Raw genomic sequence first — 21422 nt, 5'->3', positions numbered from 1 at the left:
CGAACTGTCGTGAGGTGTGCGTGTGTGCGCGGCGTGTGGTCCGCCAGGGCCAAGGTTAACAGGACCGGTGCGGAAGTTGTGCATGGAAACTGATCGCAAGTTTGTTATGATGTTTTACCCTTTCGCCGAAATGTTTTGAAGTTGTCTTTTTACTAATAAATTGTAGGGGTGTGCGAATATTCGAACTTTCGAATATTTTTCGAATAGTGTTTGCTATTCGATTCGATTCGCACCGGAATTTTACTATTCGAACTATTCGAACCTCCGGAAAATAAATATAACAGTTTATAATAACGGAAAATAAATATAACGACGATAAATCGGCGTGCAGCATGCTTGGTCTTGCGTTTTGAGGTGCCGACGTGCGGAGCTGCTAGCCGATTCCAACAGTGGTCCGAGCGGTCACTGTGCGACGAGCTTGGCCGGGGGGTCCGCTACCTATGCGTCAAGTGCCCATCCACGATTCCAAGCGGCCAGCAGGTGATGCAATTCGTTGCTTGCGATGAAGCACATTGCCGCTTCTTCGCTTCCGCGAAAAAGCCACAACTAGCGCGAGTTAGGCCTAGCCATGACTTCGAGCAGTAAGCTCGGTCGCGGTGTGCGTGGCCGCGGTGCCCGATGGTTCAAAGTACGTCACGCTCAATCCTGAGTACAAAGTCATCCAGCGATGGTCTTCGATCGTCACGAGGTTCGAAGTGCTGACAAGCAGAACCTCTAGCTGTGGGTTCCACGAGTTGGTCCGAGAAGCGCGTCTGTGATGTTTGCGATGAGCGCGACTCACTATCGTAATCTGATGATTGAGGTTCCGCCTGCAGCTGCGAAACTAAAGCGTAATTATATTCTAAGTGATCGTTGACCCGTGAACAGGGAACGAACGAACGCGTCACTAAGTAGCGTGATTGTCGACAGCCGTGACCTCGCGACGCACAAGCAGCAGACGACACTCTTCCGAAGCGAGCATCGGACCGATGGTGAGGCATGCTGGAGCAACATCGCGGATGCAGCCAATGGGAGACCTCGAAATGAACTTTAAACATTTGCTTTTTGTATGCTTGTTTCTTAATGGAGGACCTAGCTGAAGCGGGAAATTTGAAGATGGAGAAATGCTCTTTCCGACGAGCCCAAAATGGCGGTGACCGATTGCGCCATTGCGGAGCTATAATTTTTTAGAATATAATTTAGAATATGCTTAGGGACCCTTTGCAATTTTTTGTCTCTAATTTCGCTTCGAAGTATTCGAAAAATATTAGAGAAATATTCGAAAATTAATCGATTCAATTCGCATTCAAACTTTATTATTCAAATTCGCTTCGCACTCAAAATTTTGCTATTCACACAGCTCTAATAAATTGTTTTCTTGAGTTATCCCGACGTCAATGAAAGGCCCACTTCTTGAAGTAGACACCAAACCACAGGGGACCAAATGAAGTGTGGCATAACTAACAAGTGCCTGGCTGCTTGAGAAGATGCCTCCCATGTGGCCAACCATTCACTGCATTGCGTTACAAAACTACAATGCATCACAATTTTATTTCATTGAATTTACAATAAATTTTGTGTATCTGGGAAGCAAGAAAAAACAATGCATCATTTTATTTCACGTTGGCTCCAAAATATTTCAGTGCCGGCCAATAAAGATGCCATTATACGCTCGGTGTCAAATGGTGCTATAATACTGCAAACTCCCATTATAACTCAGTGTTTGCATAAGAAATTAACTTTACCCTGCAAGACAGCAGCAGCCTTTTTACAAGTAAAAATGCACAAGTCTGCACAAAAGGATGACAGATGAATGTTGATGCACTTGCCTGTACAGCGCTGCCCAGTCACCCTTAATGCCAGTTGTCAGCTGAGGACCAGCCGTGTCAAGACTCCGAAGGAAATCGTCTTGGTTGAAAGGTTTCAACGACGGTGTGCCCTGAAACATAATGTAGAACATTTGGAACCTATGCAAGCACACGAAGCTCTGCATGTCTTTCAGATATTTTCTCAGCCATTCAGCACATTGTTCACCTAAACTAAAAACAGAGGACAGACCTTTGCAACACACACGTGCAAGGAACTTGATATGAGAAGTACAAGAAAAAAAAAAGAACTGCACATGGAAGCCACAGTGAAATAATGCTCAGTGACTGGAGGACCTTGAAGGAGTTAAAATGCAAGAAAGCTTTGCAGATTTTACAATAGCTCTTTGCAGGCTTCATGTGTTAAGATCCCCACGCTAAAATCCCCCTTAAAAAAGCCGCCAGGCCTGCGCCGAAAGCGCAGCACAGTCACAGTACCCACTACGCCACAAATCATAATTTTTGTGAAGTTGGGAAGCACCCACCACGGCCTTACTCGTCATTCTGCGGAGAAGCGAGGTACCATCTGTAAGGCATTATGTGCAGTTTCTTGATGCGACGGCTGATGACGATGAAGAATTACGACTGAGCCTTTTGTAATAGGTTGGAAACTTTAAATGACCCACTAGTTACGTAATTCACATTGTGTGACATCCGATCGTTATTTCACTCTCCCACCACGCTTTATAACATACGCTAACATGAGAAAGAGACAGGGAGAGAGGAATTAACTTTATTGAGACCCTGAGGAAATGGATCATGGGAGCCTTATGGGCTTCCTTGGCAACCAATAGAGGTGCACTTGCGAGGAACCCACTACGCTATAAATCATAATTTTTGTGAAGCAAGGAAGCAGCCACTACGCAATTTTTCGTCATTCTGCGCAGAACCGTGGTACCTGCTAAACACCTGTAAGGTATTATGTGCACTTTGTCGATGCTGTGGCTAATGACGATGAAGAATTATGGCAGAGCCCTTTGTAATGGGTTGGAAGTAGGGGTGTGCGAATATTCGAAATTTCGAATATTTTTCGAATAGTGTTTGCTATTCGATTCGATTCGCACTGAAATTTTACTATTCGAACTTCCCAAAGACAAATGCAGTCAACGTCCGGTTGAAAGTGGCCCCTTCAGATTTTCAATATGCTTCACCTCATTACACTCTCGTATTGCGGCAAAGCTGCCTTTCAAGCTCCGTTACGGTCGAACATAGCCAAGAGACAAAGTCCGGTTGGAAGTGGTCCCTAGATTTTCAATATGCTTCACCTCATCACACCCACGTATTGCGGCAAAGCTGCCTTTCAAGCTCCGTTATGGTCGAACTTAGGCAAGAGACAGTCAACGTCTGATTGGAAGTGGTCCCTAGATTTTCAATATGCTTCACCTCCTCACACCCCCGTATTGCGGCAAAGCTGCCTTTCAAGGTCCGTTACGGTCGAACTTAGGGCCAAGAGACAGTCAACGTCTGTTTGAAAGTGGTCCCTAGATTTTCAATATGCTTCACCTCATTACACCCCCGTATTGCGGCAAAGCTGCCTTTCAAGCTCCGCTACGGTCGCAAATGTATTAACTCAAGAAAACGCTGGTTCCAATATGGAGATGAAAGATGTGGCAGAGTTGGGGGCTCAATTAATGTTATTTTGGACCTGAAATTTGGGCAGGAAGTCCGAAAAATCGGACGCCGAAGCTTTTTAGCATCCAAAATTTCAGATGTTCTTATATATCGACGTCTACAAGGCAGATTTGGAACTCCGGACTTGAAGGGAGCAGACTTTTGTCCGCCACATCAGTTGGCCTTCCACAGCAGTTGAAAGAGGAGAGGCTGAGGAAATGGCATCCCTGCCTATCACGTGTAAAGTGTTGTAGGCAACACTTTGGTTGCACCAAATCATGTACATAAATACAATTCGGCCTCTACATTGCCTCACTCTTGATAAGAAAGACAACTATGAAATATGACCCCACCAGTGCTTCATCAACCTAGCGAAAAGAAACACTTTCATGTTGCTATCTCACAAGAACATACTTAGGGATTCTCTGCAACTTTTTCTGTAATTTCACTTCGAATTATTCGAAAAATGTTTGAGAAATATTCGAAAATTATTCGAAAATATTCGATTCGATTCGCACTCAATCTTTATTATTCGAATTCGCTTCGCACCCAAAATTTTGCTATTCGCACAGCTCTAGTTGGAAGCATTCAACAACTCACTCGTTGCGCAATTCGCATTGTGTGACGCTCCGTTACAGAATTCGCGTTGTGTGACACTTGGCTGTTATTTTACTCTTCTACCACGCTACTTACATATGTTAATGTGGTTCCTTCCCGACATGAAGCCTGTATAGGGTCTTTTTGCAAAGCAGTTTCAAGCACCGGCATGGCTCTGAGGTAGGATACTGGGCTCCCACGCAGAGGGCCCAGGTTCGAACCTCGTTCCATCCTGGAAATATTTTCTGATTTCGTTTTTTTTTCTTATTTCGAGCGATAGTGGTTACGGACACCGGCGGCGGCGGTGGACAACTACGCCACCAAAAACGGCCCTTGTTGTGATCTCATAACAGCTTTCGCTGTAAAAGTGCAAACTGGACGTGGATGAAAAGGCACACAACACGCACACTGTTTTGCCCGTGCCAGTTCACATTTTTGGGTTACCAAAATACACAAACATCCACTCTGTTTAACTTTACCCTACTCTAAATCATGCCTCTTTCAGTTCAGCTGTACAGAAAAGTTTTTGACATGCCATGTGCAATCAAGTACCTTGTATGGAGAGATGTTCCTCTGGAGAGGCATGAGACTGGCCATGTAACGTTCCTGCAAAAAGTAATGCAGCTCAATAAAATTTTCATGTGCAGCGTATGCGTATGCACAGAATGCAAGCACAGCAAAACTTTCCAGGAAAGGGTCAAGTGAGTTAAATTAAAAAAAAAACTCTAAATCCAGCACATAATGTAGCACTAGTTGTGCTCTAATCCAGCGCTAATTCTGAGGTTAACGTAGCGCTAATATAGTTCTTGTGTAGGTCTTGGTGTACTTCTAAATCCTGCGCTTAATGCAGCTCCACTAGCGTGAAACCTGAGGAAGTGTGTAGCATGGGCAACCGAGCGATTCCCTTGGCAGTCTACAGCCGGTCTGGAGGCACGCGCTCGACTGGCCATGGGAAATCGCACGCTTGCTGAGGAGGTGGTGCCTTCTCTTGCGATTAATTTTAGGTTATTTTTGTAGTTTATATTATTTTAGACCTTGTTAGTTTATTTTGCACAGGTTTTGAGCATTGTTAGCCTTGTTTAGGCCTGTATTGACCAATGCGTGACCATGCATAATGAGACAGTGGATGGACAACAAGCCAGGCCCCTATAGGCGCGTTTACACTAGAGCGACACGACACCGATTTTGGTCTGCCGACTGTCGCCGGGAGTGTCTTTCATCGTGTCGTCGTCCTATTTACACTGCAACGACGCCAACAGTCGGCCGATCATCTGTGAAAGACGCCGTCTGCGTCTTGTCGTGCTCCCAGCCTCTCACTGGCCGATTCTCTTGTCACACAGAAGGCACGCGCAGCCACACCGACTAAACTAGCACGCAAAAATTAAAAACAGGGGACCACCTGCTCCTCATTTAAGCCGTCCTCCCTTTGCCATTGTCCTTCTCGACTCAGCCCCCGCCACCCTTTCCGGCGTCGATGGGGGACGGGGGTGGGGACAGACAAAGGGAAGCGAAGAAAAGACGTCGAAGGGGTGCGCAAGATGCCCATTGTAAATCCCCGAGGATCTCGAGGGGGGCCTCTGTTATCTCCCCCAAGATCTCCCCCTTCGATGTTCGAAGCAATGACACGGGCAAATTTTCGCTCAGCCACAGATCTCCCGACGACCTGCCGACGACAGGTCTGCCAATGTGTTTTGCTGGTGTCTTTGGTATGCCATCATGTTACACTACTACGGCATGCTGTCTTTGGAGGCGTCGGCGTCGGCCTAGTGTGGCCAGACGGTCCAGCGACATCGTCGGCGGGCGACTCGTCAGCCGACCGTCTGCGTCTGCCTCGTGCCTGCATCGGTGTCGTGTCGCTCTAGTGTAAATGCGCCTTAAAGTGCTACACACTTAAAAAAAAAGCACTTTTTTCTAGACTGGAGCACACCCTCACGGTGAACTTTTTCTCAGAATGTAACAGTAAAGTCTAGCATAAGCACATCTGCAAGAGAGGCTAACATGTTTGTAGGATCCCAGTTTCATCAAAGGGATTTTGTGGAATTTATGTTCTGAATCTTTGGTGAGGTACTGTCACATTTGTGTAGAGAGCACATCTGACATAGTCAACCATTTCCACGTAAATCCAATCATTGCACAGTTAAATATCAAGGTATTGAACTTCAATATAATGAAATTCTCTACATAACAACGTACTCAACCTTTTATAACTTCTTGTCTATAGAACACAATGTATTTTTTAACTTCAGTATAATAAAGCTTTTTTACCCATGATTTAAGTATAACCAACAAGTTATTACTAGAGTCACATACAAAAACTGAGGCAATATTTGAGAGAGAGAGAGAGAGAATTTATTTGAAGGCAGAGAGGTCGGCCTGAGCTAGTGCACTCTAGCCTGCTACTCTGCACAGGGGAAAAGGGAAAGGGGAAAAAAGGAGTGATGAGGGGCGATGATGGGGAGAGGAAAGAGATATGCGTATATACAATAACCACGTGACATGGTGGTTTCGCTAGAGTCCGGTGTCCTGTCCTGTGCTCTCAAGAAAATCATCACAGCCCCGATAGCAGTTGGTGACTTTGTCTGGTCGCACATAGCTGATAAAATACCAGTTTCACTTAGTGTTGCCACACCGATTCCTGCCAACGCTGAAGCAAGCGTATTACCTTGAGACACATAAAATGGGCAATCACAAAATAGATGTGCTGTGTGCTGTGATAGGTGTACTGTGTTGTCACATATAAGAGGGGACTGGAGAAATGTGATAAAAGAAGAGGAAGAAGTGTAGCATGACCTATAACCGCACGACTAGAAGAAGAGAAAAATGAAGCGAGAGATATAAGAAGAGAAGACGACGTGGACATAGGGCCCTCGCTGTTCGATCGTGAGCGCGTGAGGCGGGTATGAGCGTCGCTGGACACGGTACGTGGGATCTGCCGAATTTTCCCTTCACTTGTTCGTTGTGTGATAGCTTTTTTTAGAGCCAGTTTTATTTAGTACATTCCTTTTACGTGTATTCCTTTAGTGTGCAATTAAAATCGATATGCATAACGCTCTTGCCTTGTCTATTCTTTCTGGCCAGCTGCGTTGCCCCGCCGCGGTGGTCTAGTGGTTATGGCACTCGACTGCTGACCCGAAGGTCGCGGGATCGAATCCCGGGCGCGGCGGCTGCATTTTCGATGGAGGCGAAAATGTTTGAGGCTCGTGTACTTATATTTAGGTTTATTTTGTGCAAATGGCGGACTTTGGAGAGAAGTGGTGAGAGGAGCACAGATGATAGAGGATCCATAGCAGAGACAGAACCTCCAAGATCGACGCGAGTCTGTCCCAGAAAATTGATGACTCCATTTGACAACAGACAAGACAACCTGGATGTGTACTTGCATCGGTGTGAGCAGACAGCCTTAGGTCAAGGTTGGGAGTGCGAACTGAGTTTGGCAAAAGCCACAGACGTTAGACCGGACAAAGGAATTCCAAGGGTGGAGTTACTGTGGGAATTTGGAGAGCCTGAGGCCCACAGCTATGATCCAGTAGAACAGATGACTAGCAACCGTCGAGACTGTAAAAAGGGAAAGGGTCTCGTAATTACCAATAACAAAGAAGTCTATTCAGTTACAGCAGGTAGTCACCGCAATGAAGTTGTTAGTGAGAGGAACGCCGTTAGTGTTGATGAGCGACCTGAGCAAACTATCGCAGTTTTGCCAGGCGTCGCAGCAATGTAGAGGTGCACATCGCTGAAAAGGACGTGGCGTGAAGGAAGAAGCACACGGCATACGCAACGGATCGTGATACCGGAGAGTGTGAGATTCATTGACTGGGCTGAAACTCACGGTGTTGCTCGGGTAAAGCAAAGTACAAAGAAAACCGCCCCGAAAATTGATCAGATACCCGAAGAGAGTTGTGGTGAACGTGAACTCTGGTGAAACACTAGAGGGTTTCAGAATTGGGGACCCAAGATACAGTATACTAGAAGAGGGCAGTGGGCTTACTCCGCAGTTGGTGTCGCATAGGAGAGGTGGCGCCACAGGCATCTTCGATGGAAGCTTCGCCTGCAGAAGCTGTTCGCCGCTGGCCGCTCGGACGAGTTGCGACGCGTGTTTCTTCGATATTTATAATAAACTTGCTTGTATTGACTTCTCTCTGACTGTATTGAGAACGTATGTTGCTCTCGGTTCGCCATTATTCCCCTTTCTTTTGCGATAGAGTTTACCGAAAGTCATTCCGATGGCAGCTTATGCAGCCTCTGCTTTCTCCTTTCTAGTGTGAGGCAGTTAACGCTTTCTTTCCTTTCTTTTTTTTGAGGTGGGGGGGGGGGGAGGGGGGCTTGAGTTCTTTGCACATTTTGACAAGGACTACGTTTGTTCAGGCCACATCATATTTTCCCCAATATAGCACCTCGCCGAGCCCAAAAGGACGGTGTACCCCTCAGATTAGAATATACGGTTTCATACAGTGACCACATACACGGTTACATGCCGCGTAGACCTAACTTAAAACTATTTTGTAGCAAGATTATGCCCTGCCTTACACCAGATAATTAGGAAACAGTGCACGCTCCTTCCTAGCCGAGCTTCAACATGCAGGCGTGCTGGCTGGGTTTGTGCCTTTGATATGCTGAAATGAAATTGTAGCTGAAATATTTTTTGTTCTACTTCGGTTGTTGCACATGGCACAGTAGTTTTCTCGGGGTTATTAATGACTATAATTATGCAGTTACACGTCTGTTGGGCATACGTACAAGGTTCTGTTCCTGACATGAAGCTCATTATTTTCAAGAACTGAAGTACAACATCCAACCATTGACTTACACACTTTATTCACTTCATGTGCAACGGCTCAGCTTCATCAGCTTGGCCCTCTGCCGCTTTCCTCCTTTGTCACTGTTCAGTCCTTTCACATAAATAGAGACCGGAGGTTCAGGCACGAAAAAACAAGGTTTTAGGTGCCTATAATAGGCCCTAAATACTGTCATTTAGGCATACATAGGCGTTAAAAACTATCGTTTAGGCATATATAGGCAAAATTCGTAATTACTTCAGCAGCGTCTTTCAGGACAAATCTTCCTTCTAACAAACAGAGCAGGCAAATCCTGTGCTTTGGGAAAGTTAATTTTATTTGTTTCGTGAGAAGAATTAAGAGAATAACCATTTGAACAGATTTAGGTAAAAAGTACGGTGACTGGACACTGTGAGAAAGGCTATGAAAGCAGTGACAAACCAGCACCATCTCAAAGTTTTCGGGCTTGAAGTTGTGCCTTCTTTCAGTCAGTATTTGTTTGTATGCGGGAAAAGAACGCTCGACGTCCACTGAAGTTAGTGGAGCGTACTTGTAGTCCGGCACTTTCGATGCTCTAATTTCATCTGGAATCTTCGAATCGGCACCGCTCAGAACATTAGACACTTGTTTTAGCACATAAAATCCGGGATTCTTGTCCAAGACAGATTTAAGCTTTGAGGTGACCCTGTCAGCGACAGGTCCATTGGGGACGGTGGCGAACCTTTCCTGCACTTCCAAAATTAGCTCAACACTCTTGAGTCAGAGCGGCGCCCGAACTTTCAAGTTTCTGTATGCTTTCTGCAAGGAAAGTAAAATGAGCACACAAATAGGCCAAGTCAGATTCAAGTGTATCGTGGTGTAGAACAGTCTGGGCTCTTCTCACGGCAATGCTCTCGTCCGCTGCAAAGCTGTTAATAACAGCCTTAACACCAGCGAAGTGTTTGTTGTAGTAGTCCACTGCCTTCAGCCAAGTTCCCCAGCAGGTAACAACGGGCTCCGGTGGAAGAGGCACATCCGGCAACTGCTCTTTAAAGGCACGAACGCGTGAAGGTGCCTTAAGGAAAACTGCCTTGCCTGCGGCTATTAGTTCGTTAACAGAACTGAACGACTTTCTCAGCTCTTCACAGGCCCGATGAAGCCCATGGGCAAGACAAGTGACATGCAATAATTCTGGATAAAAGACCTTGAGAAGTGCAGCAGCCTTGTGCATATAAGCTGCTGCATCTGTGTAGAGCAGCAGTACTCTGTCGTCGTGGGATCGGGAGGGGTACAGTACCCTCAAGGACGAGTTCACAAAGTAGGCGATGGTATCACCGCTCGTTTTTTCCAGTTGTTTCGAGCATACCAAGAAAGGTGTTGTTTTCTCTTTTGCATCCAGCTTTCCAACTACAAAATGTCCAAGTAATCGCCCGGTCGCATCTGTTGTCTCGTCCACTGAAATCCATATGTATGATTCTCGTCTGATTTTTGCTAACGTGTCCTCGTACATTGGCCTCAGGTACTGCTTTCGAAGAGTGGACTCTGATGGTATATTCTGGTTGCAGTACTTTTGCAAAAAATTCTTGAACGTCTTGTTTTCGATCTTCGCCCAAGGGATGTTAGCAGCGACCAATGCTTCGCATAAGTCTGCACTGAATTCACTTCTCTTTCCTTCAGCGAAAGCTTCAGACAAGAACGACTGCCTCGACGTTGATGGTTGGTTGCGCAGAGCGTTGGCTTGATGCAACGTTGTTTTCTCGTGCTGCTCCAGATGACACTTTTTTTCACATGATACCTGCGAGAATAAAAGAGCGAATTGCACTAGGAAGGTGCGTTGGATACGTGGAACTTCTTTAGTGCACTTGCGCTTGTACATTTCCTTACGGCTGTCGAAAAACTCTGTGGAAATGGCGAAGTTAGATAACACGAGCCCGAGCGTGCATTTTAAAATCGAAATGCTTATACCCGTATCCGACCGAGAATGCTCCGCACATTTCCTATTGCATGCGAGTTGACAGATGCGGATATAAAAATAACAAAACAATGAATCTGAGTGCACGTGAAGTCACCAAAAAATGCAACTCATTTGCGCAGGTTCAGGGGTTATTCGAATTGGCAGTTGCGTAAGCAATGTTGGGAGCTTTATGCCAGTGCGTGTTTCAGAGTGGACGTCAAACGCAACATATTGATCTTTGCAATGTCTTCTCACCTGCTTTCCACATGGATGGCAAAATACCGTTTCTCCATCGACGGAGTAGCACTGCGATCCACTGGTCCATTGCCTGGCAAGGACACTTTTCGGCATCTTTTTCTTCGGCATTGCTCGGCAGACTACCGACAGTTGCAGTTATGAACACAAATGCCAACGAAACTGACGCGTAGGCTGTAGGCTGCAGCACAAGCATAGCTTAGCTTTGGCTTGCTAGAGCAGACTCTAGCCTCCCTCACGCAACCGCCGAGGTGCACTACTCTCGAACCAAGCGACGGAGATCTTCAAGGGGGAGAGGGAGGAAACACTAGCGCTAGCCTAGCCTCGCTTCCCCTCGCTAGAGTACACTCTAGCCTCGCTCACGCAACCGCCGTGTTTCTCGAACCAAGTGACGGAGATCTTTTAAGGGGGCCCACTAGCGCTAGGCTAGCCTCGCTTTACCTCGCTGGGATACACTCTAGCCCCGCTCACGTAAAGGCGCGTTGATAGACCGACGTTATCGGCGCGTTGGCGAGCGTCACATGCGTCGGAACACATCGGCCGAGTCCAGTTATACATTGGCTGTGGCAGTTTTCGCCGACGTGACGAAGCGCATGCGCGCGTCTACCCTAAGCCGCACTATAATCGCGCCTTAACAGGAGCTAAAAACGTAAATGAAAAAAAACATAACTAGCGCGCTATGCGACTGTTGAAGTTAATATCGCCACACTAAATGCTTCTTGTTTTCCTCCGTATGAATAGCTCATTTAAGCAAAACGTGTACACGAACGCGAAAAGGCATTTTTAGGTGCTGAAAAGCTGATATAGGCACGAAGCTCGAAATAGGCACTTATAGGCACAATAAATGTTTGATTAAAACGTTTCCCTTCTCTTAGTTCGTGCTTATATGTTAAATAGGCTCGAAACGGACTCCAGGAAAAAATAGGCATTTTGCCTGAAGTTCCGGTCTCTACACATAAAAATGAAGACGTGTAACAATGTAAAAACTAATTACTTTAACTGTGAGAGTAGCTGCGGCACACTCACACTCACTCGGACTCAGACTCACTGAAATTTTTCTCAACCGGACTCACTTGGATTCAGAATGCCGAAAATATTACTCAGCCTGACTCAGTCAGACTCAGACTCACAGTTCGATCTGAGTCTGAGTGAGCCTGAGTGAGTCAGCTCATGAGTGAGTTTGCCGACCTATGCACGACCGTGCAGTATACGACACCGGCGTGGTGTCAGTGGTTGATGCGCACGATGACACGACTGATTGAATGGAAAACAACAGGTTTAATAAGGATTCAAACAGATTACATGACTGGTTCTTCATGAGCGCGGCCTCCCGCCTCGAACTCTCGACGGTTCTCCGTAGCCTCCTTCGGCCGCTGTCACAAACCGCTAATAGTTCCACAACATCGCGATAGGTGGCGCTAGCTGTCCGTAGTGGATGTAATTGCCTAACACACCCGGACTCCTAAATAATGCGTCCTCGCATTACTAATCTGTGACGAAATCTTCAAGCCAACGTGGTGATTTTCTCAGTCTGCGCCGGTCATCAGTAGCTAACAGTGCTTGAGAGGCTTGCGCAGGGTCATCTTGCAGCTGTGGAGTTGTGTCTTGTGTTTTCTCGTGGAAGCACTTTAACTGCGCTGTGCTGGCCAACCTTGTCTCTATACGATTGTTCTTCGTTCTGGTGATCGTGAAAGTTTCCATGTCACAGTCAGTAATCGTGTATGGTCCGTCGTACCAAGGATCAAACTTCCCGGTTTTGGATGATGTCTCGTACCAGACTTGATCACCTACTTCATAGGGTGCTGGCAGATGCTTTCAGTCGTGTTTGGTTTTCATACCATTTAGGTAGGCTGTTATGTTGTCAAACGCTTCTTGCCGGACCATGTCGATGTCTTGTTGGGGCTCGTGGATGTCTACCTGTAGCTGGTTGTCAATTATTCTTCGAGGTGTATAATTAAACAACAGTTCGAATGGTGAAATCTTGAGTCCAGTGTGGAACTGTGTGTTGACTTCGAAGGTGGTTTTGGCAAGGTATTCACTCCAGTGGTTGACGTCTCCATCAACATTCTTGCGTAGAGGTGGGAGAATTCGACCGTTGGCTCTCTCAACAAGTCCGTTCGTCCATGGTGCGTACGGCACTGTGAACGTGTGTTCGATGTGACGATGTTGTAGATATTCATTCGTTGTCTTCGACATGAACGCACTGTCGTTGTCACTGATTATGGTTCTTGGAACTCCAAATTTTGTGACAATCTCTTCTTCAATGAATTGAATCACATGTGATGCACACATGCTCGGCACTGCCTGGGTGACAATGAACCTTGTTGCTGCGTCTACAGCTGTTATGACATACTTGTTCTCGTCAACTGTGTTGAATGGCCCCACATGGTCGATGGCCACTGTGTGGAAGGGTGTTTGAGGCACCTCCCTTGGGTTGAGAGTTCCTGGTTGTACACCAGTTGCGTGGTTGTGCTGCTGACACACGCGGCACTCTCTCACATACTGTGCAATGTCCTGGTCCGTATTCTGCCAGTAGTGATGTTTGGATAGCTTGGACTTCGTTCGCAGGGCGTCTCCGTGACCTGCATGATCGTGGCGACTTTGTATTAGAGCAGATTGTAGCGATTTGGGCACAACAACACGTTGTATTGTCTTGCCATGTTGGGTTATACTGTGCATAAGCATGCCATTAACGATTTGCTAGCTTTTGCCAGCTTTGCTTTGGTTTCCCGTTTCAGTGGCAGCTTCGATGTCTTTGATAATCGTGACCAGTTTTGCATCTTTGCGCTGGGCTTCACACAGACGTGAATCACTTGCCTTCAGCACAAACACTGCGTTCACCATTCTTGATAGCGCGTCTGCCATGGTATTTGTCTTGCCAGATGTGTGACGCACAGTGAAATGGTATGTGGACAGGTCTAAGACCATGCGTGCAAATCGCCTGTTGGGATTCTTTTTTGACATAATGTGCATAACAGCCCAGTTGTCCGTGATGAGCTTGAAATGTTCTAGTCCTTGCAGGTAACAGTGGATACGTTCCGTTATGGCCCAGTGAGCTGCGATTGCCTCAAGTTCCATCGAATGCTCGTGGCTATCACTGTCGGAGACCTTTTTGCTTGCATATTCCAATACCCGTGTGGTGTCACCGTTTGTCAGTAAGGACTGCTCCGAGTGCTGTGTGGGAGGCGTCGACATGTACTTGTGTCGGCAGGTTTGGGTTGAACGCCGCCAAGATAGGTGGCTTTGTCAGTCGTTCCTTCAGCGTGTCCATGGCATCTTGACATTCAGGTGTCCACTGAACGATGGCATCTTTTTTCGTGAGAAGTGTCAGTGGTCGGGCAATTTTTGCGAAGTCCTTTATATACTTGCGGTAATGTGATGCAAGTCCAAGGAATGATCTCACTTCGCTTTTTGTTTTCGGCACGGTGTAGTTCTTTATCGCTGCAATGCATTGTGGATCGATCGTCACTCCTTCTTGTGATATCAGAAATCCAAGGAATGGCATCTGCTTTTCTGCAAACATACACTTGCTGTATACGACACGCAGTCCCAAGTCGTGAAGAGCCTTCAGTACCTTGTCAAGCACTTCAATGTGTTCCTCAATGATGTCAGTGAAGATGCACACATCATCGATGTAGACGATCACATGACCACTGTCGATGAGTTCTCGAAGACCTTCATTCATGACACTCTGCATTGTTGCGGGTGCTGTGCATAGACCAAAAAGCATTCGTAGTGGTTCGATGTGTCCATGTTCCGTCACGAAAGCAGCTTTAGAAATGTCTTCTTCACGTAGTGGTATGTTTAAGAAGGCTTTCTTGACATCCAGCTTTGACAGATATCGTGATCCGGCCACTTTCCGAATGAGTGTGTCGACTTTTGGCATCGGGTAGGCTCGCTTGACCGTGTTTGCGTTCAAAAATCGATAGTCCACACACAATCGTTTCGGTGTAGTCTCGTGGTGCGGTTGGTCAACAACAATTACTGGGGAGGCATAGGCGGACTTTGAAGGGCGGATGATACCTCTTCTGATCCACTCTTGCATTTCTTCCCGAATGAATCTCCCGTTGGCATCACTTGTGCTGTAGGGTTGCATCCTGACTGGCTTTTGGTCGGTGAGCTCGATTGCATGTTCGACGTGTGTGCACAGACCCAAGTCATCGTTAGGGTGGGTGAAGACATTAATGTTGTTCAGCTGAGATGCTTTCAACATTTTCGTTTGACTCTCCCTGAAGTCTTCGGGAAGAGGTTTATGTTGAATCAACTGGGTGATTTCTTCCGCTGATGGTAGTGGGGGTACTTCACGTGTCACTGTTGTCTTCGCATCAATGGCTCCACACACTTCGATGATGTCCGTTGAGTGGACTTCTGGTTGGCTGGACATTTCTTTCGAGTACTTGATGTTTTCATTCTTTGCGAGGTTGTCCGTGCGCAGTTCTGTCACGAAGTTTGACAGAGACGGTTGCGTGTCCGAGTCAGTGCTTGTTGATATAAGCACGTTCTTGTTCCGTTTCAGTATGTACTCGATAGTGTGAATGCTGTTATCATAGCGTTCAATATAGTCAAACGGAATGGCTTGTCTCCAGTCAAGGCCTACCATGACTTCGTATGGAAGGTTCTTGATCACTTTAGCTTCTACTGTAGCACAAGCATCACCAATAGTGATCCTCGCTTGAGTCACACTGGTTGGTTTGCACGAGTTGCCAAATGGACCACCCAATACACAGTCCACGTCTGTAGCAACCTCGAAATTGTGCTTTCGTGAAAACTGCTCGTCAATGAGCATTACTGCAGAGCCTGTGGTCCAAAGTGCCTGTGACATGATGTTGTTTACACTGGCTTGTAGTAGTATTATCCTTCGCCCACTTGTCTCTGCGATGGCGACCCTACTGATGCCTTGTGGTGAGCTTTTCGCTTGGCGATGTCGCGCTGCTGCTTTTTCATCTTCTGTGCATGTGTCAGGATCAGGGCAGTCTATCGCTCTGTGTCCTTTCCTTTTGCAACGCGCACATGTGTCGGCCGGTAAGCGTGCGTACTTTGGTGCCTTTGTGGTCGTTGATTCGGCTGCATTTCTCTCGCTCGGCTTTGAAGTTTTGTTGACTGCCGGAGGCTTTTTTTCGTCATCGATTCCAACATCTCGTCGATCCAATTGTTGCGCGTAATGCAGGAACTCGCTTATCGTTCCGCGTCGCAGGTCGTGAAAAGCTGCTAACATTGGTTTTACGCTTGCTGACCGTACTCCCTGTATGAGCCAGTCGACCACATCGTCGTCAGACAGTTTATACGAGGCACGTCTAATGCGTTGAAGGCGTGCGTACATATAGTCTGTCATTGTTTCGTTCTCTCGTTGAGCTCTTGTGTCGACGTAAGCGACCCATTGGCAGAACAGGAGAGGTTTGTCAAATTCAGTTTTTAATGCCGTCACCCATGATGTCCAGTCGGCGTGCTGGTGGCCAGTAGTTTGGTGCCAAGCGGCTGCGCAGCCCCGAAGTCTCGAGATTCCTGCGTTCATTGTTGCTGCTTCAGTCCATGCGCAACGCTCGCGCATTGATTCTACGGCAGTTTTCCACTGAGCGAAGTTGTCTGATTCATTCCTGGAATAGGTCGGCAGCGTTCCCGTTAGATCCTGGTGTTGTAGTGATCTGTAGCGGAGCACTGGTGACGTTGTCGTTCGGTGTACCTGGCGGTGTTCCCAACTGCCTTTCGAGAAGTCGCGCCATCATCTGCAACGTAGTGTTGAGCATTGCGAGCTCCGGTGTTCCGTTTGCGTTTTCGTTCGGCGTAGTTCGGTTTTCGATGGCGTCCGTGCGTGTCAAGCGAGTTGGAGAGACGCTGTCTTTGAAAATACCTTGAGGCGTTCTAAGCTTCAGCTCATTCGTGCCGAAAGCCGCTTCATCCGCGATCAGCGTGGAGTTTTTCACTTCGGTGTGGTCGGTTGCCATGCTGGTCATTGTTGCTGGCTGCACTTGCTGCTGCTAAGCCTCGGCACAGACAGCGTTACGTTCTCGCTTCGCCTTGTGTTCTACTTCGGTCGGAGGTTCGTTGTTAAGTCCTCGTCACCATGTCAGGGGTTGATGCGCATGATGACACGACTGACTGAATGGAAAACAACAGGTTTAATAAGGATTCAAACAGATTACATGACTGGTTCTTCGTGAGCGTGGCTTCCCGCCTCGAACTCTCGACTAAAGCCCCTTGATCTTGGGAAAGTACTGCCATTCATTGTACTCGCCGCCGCGCGGGCGTCCTCCTCTCTCCCTCCTCGCCCCTTTCGTGTCCTCCCGTTCTCCACCGCTTTTCCGCGCCGACGATTGGTCTCCTTCACCGTTGCCCTTGGAGACTCGTGGATCTTGCGTTTTGCTGGTATTTTTCTTTTTCACTCGCGCCATTTTACGCCAGGGATCCGCATAGCGAACGTTGCGCGCGCTTTGTTTTCTGTGCTTTGTGTGGGCGCTATGCTGTGCTGTTGCGCCTATAACTGCAACAACGAGAGTGCAAATGGTTATGCACTTTTTACGATTCCCCAAGGTAAGCATGATGGCTTGCGCAAGAAGCAGTGGCTGCGAAACATCGGCCAAAGAAACTTTGTTCCGACAAAGAACAGTGTTCTTTGCGAGGTAAGGCGCCTGTCCTATTGCTCGTATGAAAGCATCGCCGAATGCTACATTTTAAATATTGTTCCGGCCTGCTCATCAACGTCTTTTTTTCCTAGGCTATTTGCACGTTGCTTAAAAATGGGGTTGTCCTCAATATGCTGAATATTCAGCTGAGAGTCCATCACCTCGCACGTCGGCAACCGTTATTCAGTCTAAAGTGCAAAACTATAGGATCTGCTTTCCGCTGCGAACAATTACGCGCGATGATACAGCTTCTCGATCGCGCTTGTCGTGATTGTTAGATTCTGTTTATTGTGAATGTTTGGTGTAAAAAACAAACGAATGGAGGAATAGAGATGACACTTTACTGGCGCTGGTTCCCAAATGAGGGTAGTTTTTTTTTTTGGGGGGGGGGGGGAGGAGAATTCACACATAAAAATTGTTACGCAAATGCGATCAGTCGCAAGAACAAAAGAAACACACAAGCACAACGCACAAAAAAATAACATTCTGATAGCGATATTGTAGATGACCAGCGCCAGCTAGCTAACATTGCTTTTCTTTTCAGTTCGTCAGTTTGCTTTTGAATTTGGATGCCACGCACGCATAACTGGGAGATGATTATAATTTGGTTTTCTCGTGGAGACGACGTGCAGGGGGTGTTCTACTGATCGCACTCGTTTGCTGTTGTTATCGGCTTCGAGGCAGAAGCCGAAAATTCTCGCTCTGATAGCGAATGCTTTAAAATCACCATTCTGAGGTTTTTTGGAGAGCTTCTTTCTGTTCATGTAACACGAGCCGAAATCATCGCATCGATGTGTTGTGACATTCGTATGGAATGTCTCCTCTCACAGGTAAACCGAGTGCTAGTTTTTTTGACACGAACACCAAAATACTATTCTGAAAAATCTTTCTCCGGCGCTTAATTCTGTTATTGAGGTACTTGAGTTGCTGTTGGCGCCGCCTGATCATACTGACACTGCGCAAGCGTCTTGTTCAGTTTGGAGACCACCGCGCAAGTCTACTTTCACGTCAGATAACACATGGATGGACAATGTATTATCCACGAAGTCATTTCAAAATGCGACGCTGTAAGTACTGAGTTGCACATGCGCGCACAGGAAAGAGACAAAAAATCCAGACACAGGCGGCCGTGACGCAAGCTAAACTATATCAGATGTAAATGTAAAGCATGTTATCATGTGGCAGAAAAAAAGTCTGCATGATGGAACGCTGCATAAAGCTCCTTTTAAATTAGCATGCCCCATTTACACGGCTTTCAAAAGAAACTAATATTTTAATAAACGTTCATTTGAGTGTTCTCGAACTTGTTATCACCATTTTTCAAAGTTTTCTACAGCACCGGGGTGCGAAAGTGGCCCGACATCACGCGCCTCCATTAATTTCTACGGCGCGCCCGTGGGAGCGCCGGCAAAAAATGGTGCCGTGCGCAACGCGCGCCGGCGGCGGGCGAGGAGAATCGAGGAGGAAACGCGCGCACGGAGGAGAGTGTCGTTACTTTCCTAGATCAAGGGGCTTTACTCTCGACGGTTCTCCGTAGCCTCCTTGTGGCCGCTGTCACAAACCGCTAATAGTTCCACAACATCGCGATAGGTGGCGCTAGCCGTCCATAGTGGATGTAATTGCCTAACAGTGGCCAGGAAATCTGTGCTTGCTCCAGTACTGTGAAGGCACTTCTAGATAACACTGATTCACATCATCAGATGGTGGAGATGTAGATGCTTGTGGACTTTCTTCACAGCCTGCATCGACAGCGTGTGTCAGTGTGTGCAAACGGGCCAGACACCGCATTGTCGGTAGGACAGAATGCGGGCTTTGTCCATCTGAAGATTCCGATCGTTTCCTCTTACGAGCGGTCCTTTCTTGTGTCGGATTTTTATTAATGTAAGCTGGCGGATTTGCTAGAAGCGTCGGCATAGCATCAGCGCAGAGAATGGGTCTCCCGCGAGGCATTCACACTTTTCCCTCGATAATATGCACATAGTCTCTGAGCACATAATGCGACTCGAAGTGGAGCTCGCACACTGCGCTGGTGTCTTCCAGGGGCTTGTCCGCTCTGCGCAGGTTCTTCTCCCATTCTTTACACCTGTTCTTATCCTTCGAGACGCCAAACAACGACAGCTTCGGCCCACCCTTCACGAACACGTAGCCTATTTGGCACCCAGGCACGTAGCAGTGGTTTTGCCGATATCGCGGCATGGCTAAGGCACTAAAGAACATACCGATTTCTTGTGTGGTGCGTACGGCTCACAGCTGACGGCAAAAACTCGGCGCTACAACGTCCACAGCAATAACACGTCACTCGACAACTGCTGCTGTGCAAGAGCTGGCCAGCACTTTCAGCCGCCACGCTCCCCCAAAGTTCTATTGATGGCGATGCCAGCACCGCCACCCAGGCGAAGAGAGAAGCACACACTGGCGACGTTTGTGGAGCCACCCCACCGTATACCTTCCGCCGGGGAGTAAGCCCACTGCCCTCTTCTAGTACACTGTACCCAAGGTATTTGCGAGCCGCCAGGGCGCATGTGCAGAACGCAAGCCACTCTGGGACTCTTGCACTCGCGTTGTCCCAAGACCCTGTAGCGCCTTCCTTTGGGCGGCGGACAAAACCAGAGAACCCGCAAGCTCAAGAGAAAAAAATAAAGACGGCACTTGGCAGTGGCACGTGAAGCCACGGTTCGCATTCTCTGCGGGCGTTGATTCTGGTCACTTCATCTGGGTCTAACTGGTACATATTCCTGAGGCTAAAATTACAGCACAAACACACTTGTCCTTCTTACTTCGTCTTTACTTCTTTGTCCCTGCACCCATCTGAATATGATTTCATGTATTTGCGTATCTAATACGCCATCATCTTTGTTACACGTTTTGGTTTAGAGCTATTGTTGTGTGCGCATGTGCGGTAAGTTTGCCTTGGGCTTATATATGCATTGGCCTAGGAAAGAATAAAGCAGTTCATTCTAAAATGCATGAATAAATGCATGAATAAATGCATGAATAAAGCAGTTGTTAGTCATCACTTGTGTCGTACTTTTGTTTTCTTCGTAGGTGTCTTGTGCGTTTGCTCTGCAATTTTAGCCTAAGGATTCTGGTCACAGTGTAAGATATATACCGTAATTCTGGTTCAGCCATCTTGTTTCCTATCATTCTGGTTCAGCCATCTCATTTCTTCCCTCCTGTGGCATAAGCCTACAAGAGCCAAAGCGTTCCCACTAGCTCGTGCCACCACGAGCCACAGGACGCTCTTCTTTTTCCCTGGCCGACTGGCCACGAGTGGCACGGCACCAGAACCCCAAAATCGAAAACTAGCGTGGGTCGCAAGCGATATGACGCAAACGCAGCGCGGGCAACGATGCAGCATGGCCCACGTCTCGCATAATTTTAATTTCGCCACGTGCGGTGTCTCGTGCGTTTCACCCAAAGCCACATGTGTTTGTATTCTGCTGTTAGTATCGTGGCAAGCAAATGGCGCATGGCGTAACTGTCTAAGGCAGCCCGCTGCGGAGTGAGGGGTCGCAGGTTCAAATCCCCGGTCGTGGGCTTCGGAATTTTTTTCTTCTGAATTATCTTTATTTAGGGCTTTTATGTATATATACATACATATACTCATACGGGACATGACCGTGACTGCAGAAGTCCGCCGAGAGTGTCCGTATAATTGCTATCGCAATAAAATTCTTTAACTTTGGGTGCCGCTGGAGCCAAAATTTTGACAAGCTGTCTTGTCTTCTTCAAGGCGTACACGCCACATGAGGCTATGACTGCACTGCCCCTTTCAGCCCCTTGTGTGATG

The 21422-nt window shown here is 47.3% G+C and overlaps 1 protein-coding gene across 2 annotated transcripts in view; it reads right to left on the bottom strand.

Annotated features, from left to right (window-relative positions):
* The window catches only part of LOC119397020 (protein DENND6B), a 96848-nt gene that overhangs the window by 25402 nt on the left and 50024 nt on the right, over positions 1 to 21422 (bottom strand). For both annotated transcript variants that reach the window (XM_037664441.2, XM_037664439.2), the window contains 2 exons: positions 4605 to 4658; positions 1809 to 1918 (listed from right to left, as the gene is read on the bottom strand). In XM_037664441.2, the coding sequence (XP_037520369.1) occupies positions 1809 to 1918; positions 4605 to 4658 (164 nt within the window). The remainder of the gene's footprint in view (positions 1 to 1808; positions 1919 to 4604; positions 4659 to 21422) is intronic.

This window comes from Rhipicephalus sanguineus, chromosome 6, assembly GCF_013339695.2.
Source record: "Rhipicephalus sanguineus isolate Rsan-2018 chromosome 6, BIME_Rsan_1.4, whole genome shotgun sequence".
In the NCBI taxonomy this organism is placed as follows: domain Eukaryota; kingdom Metazoa; phylum Arthropoda; class Arachnida; order Ixodida; family Ixodidae; genus Rhipicephalus; species Rhipicephalus sanguineus.
This window is presented reverse-complemented; position numbering and strand designations above follow the sequence as displayed.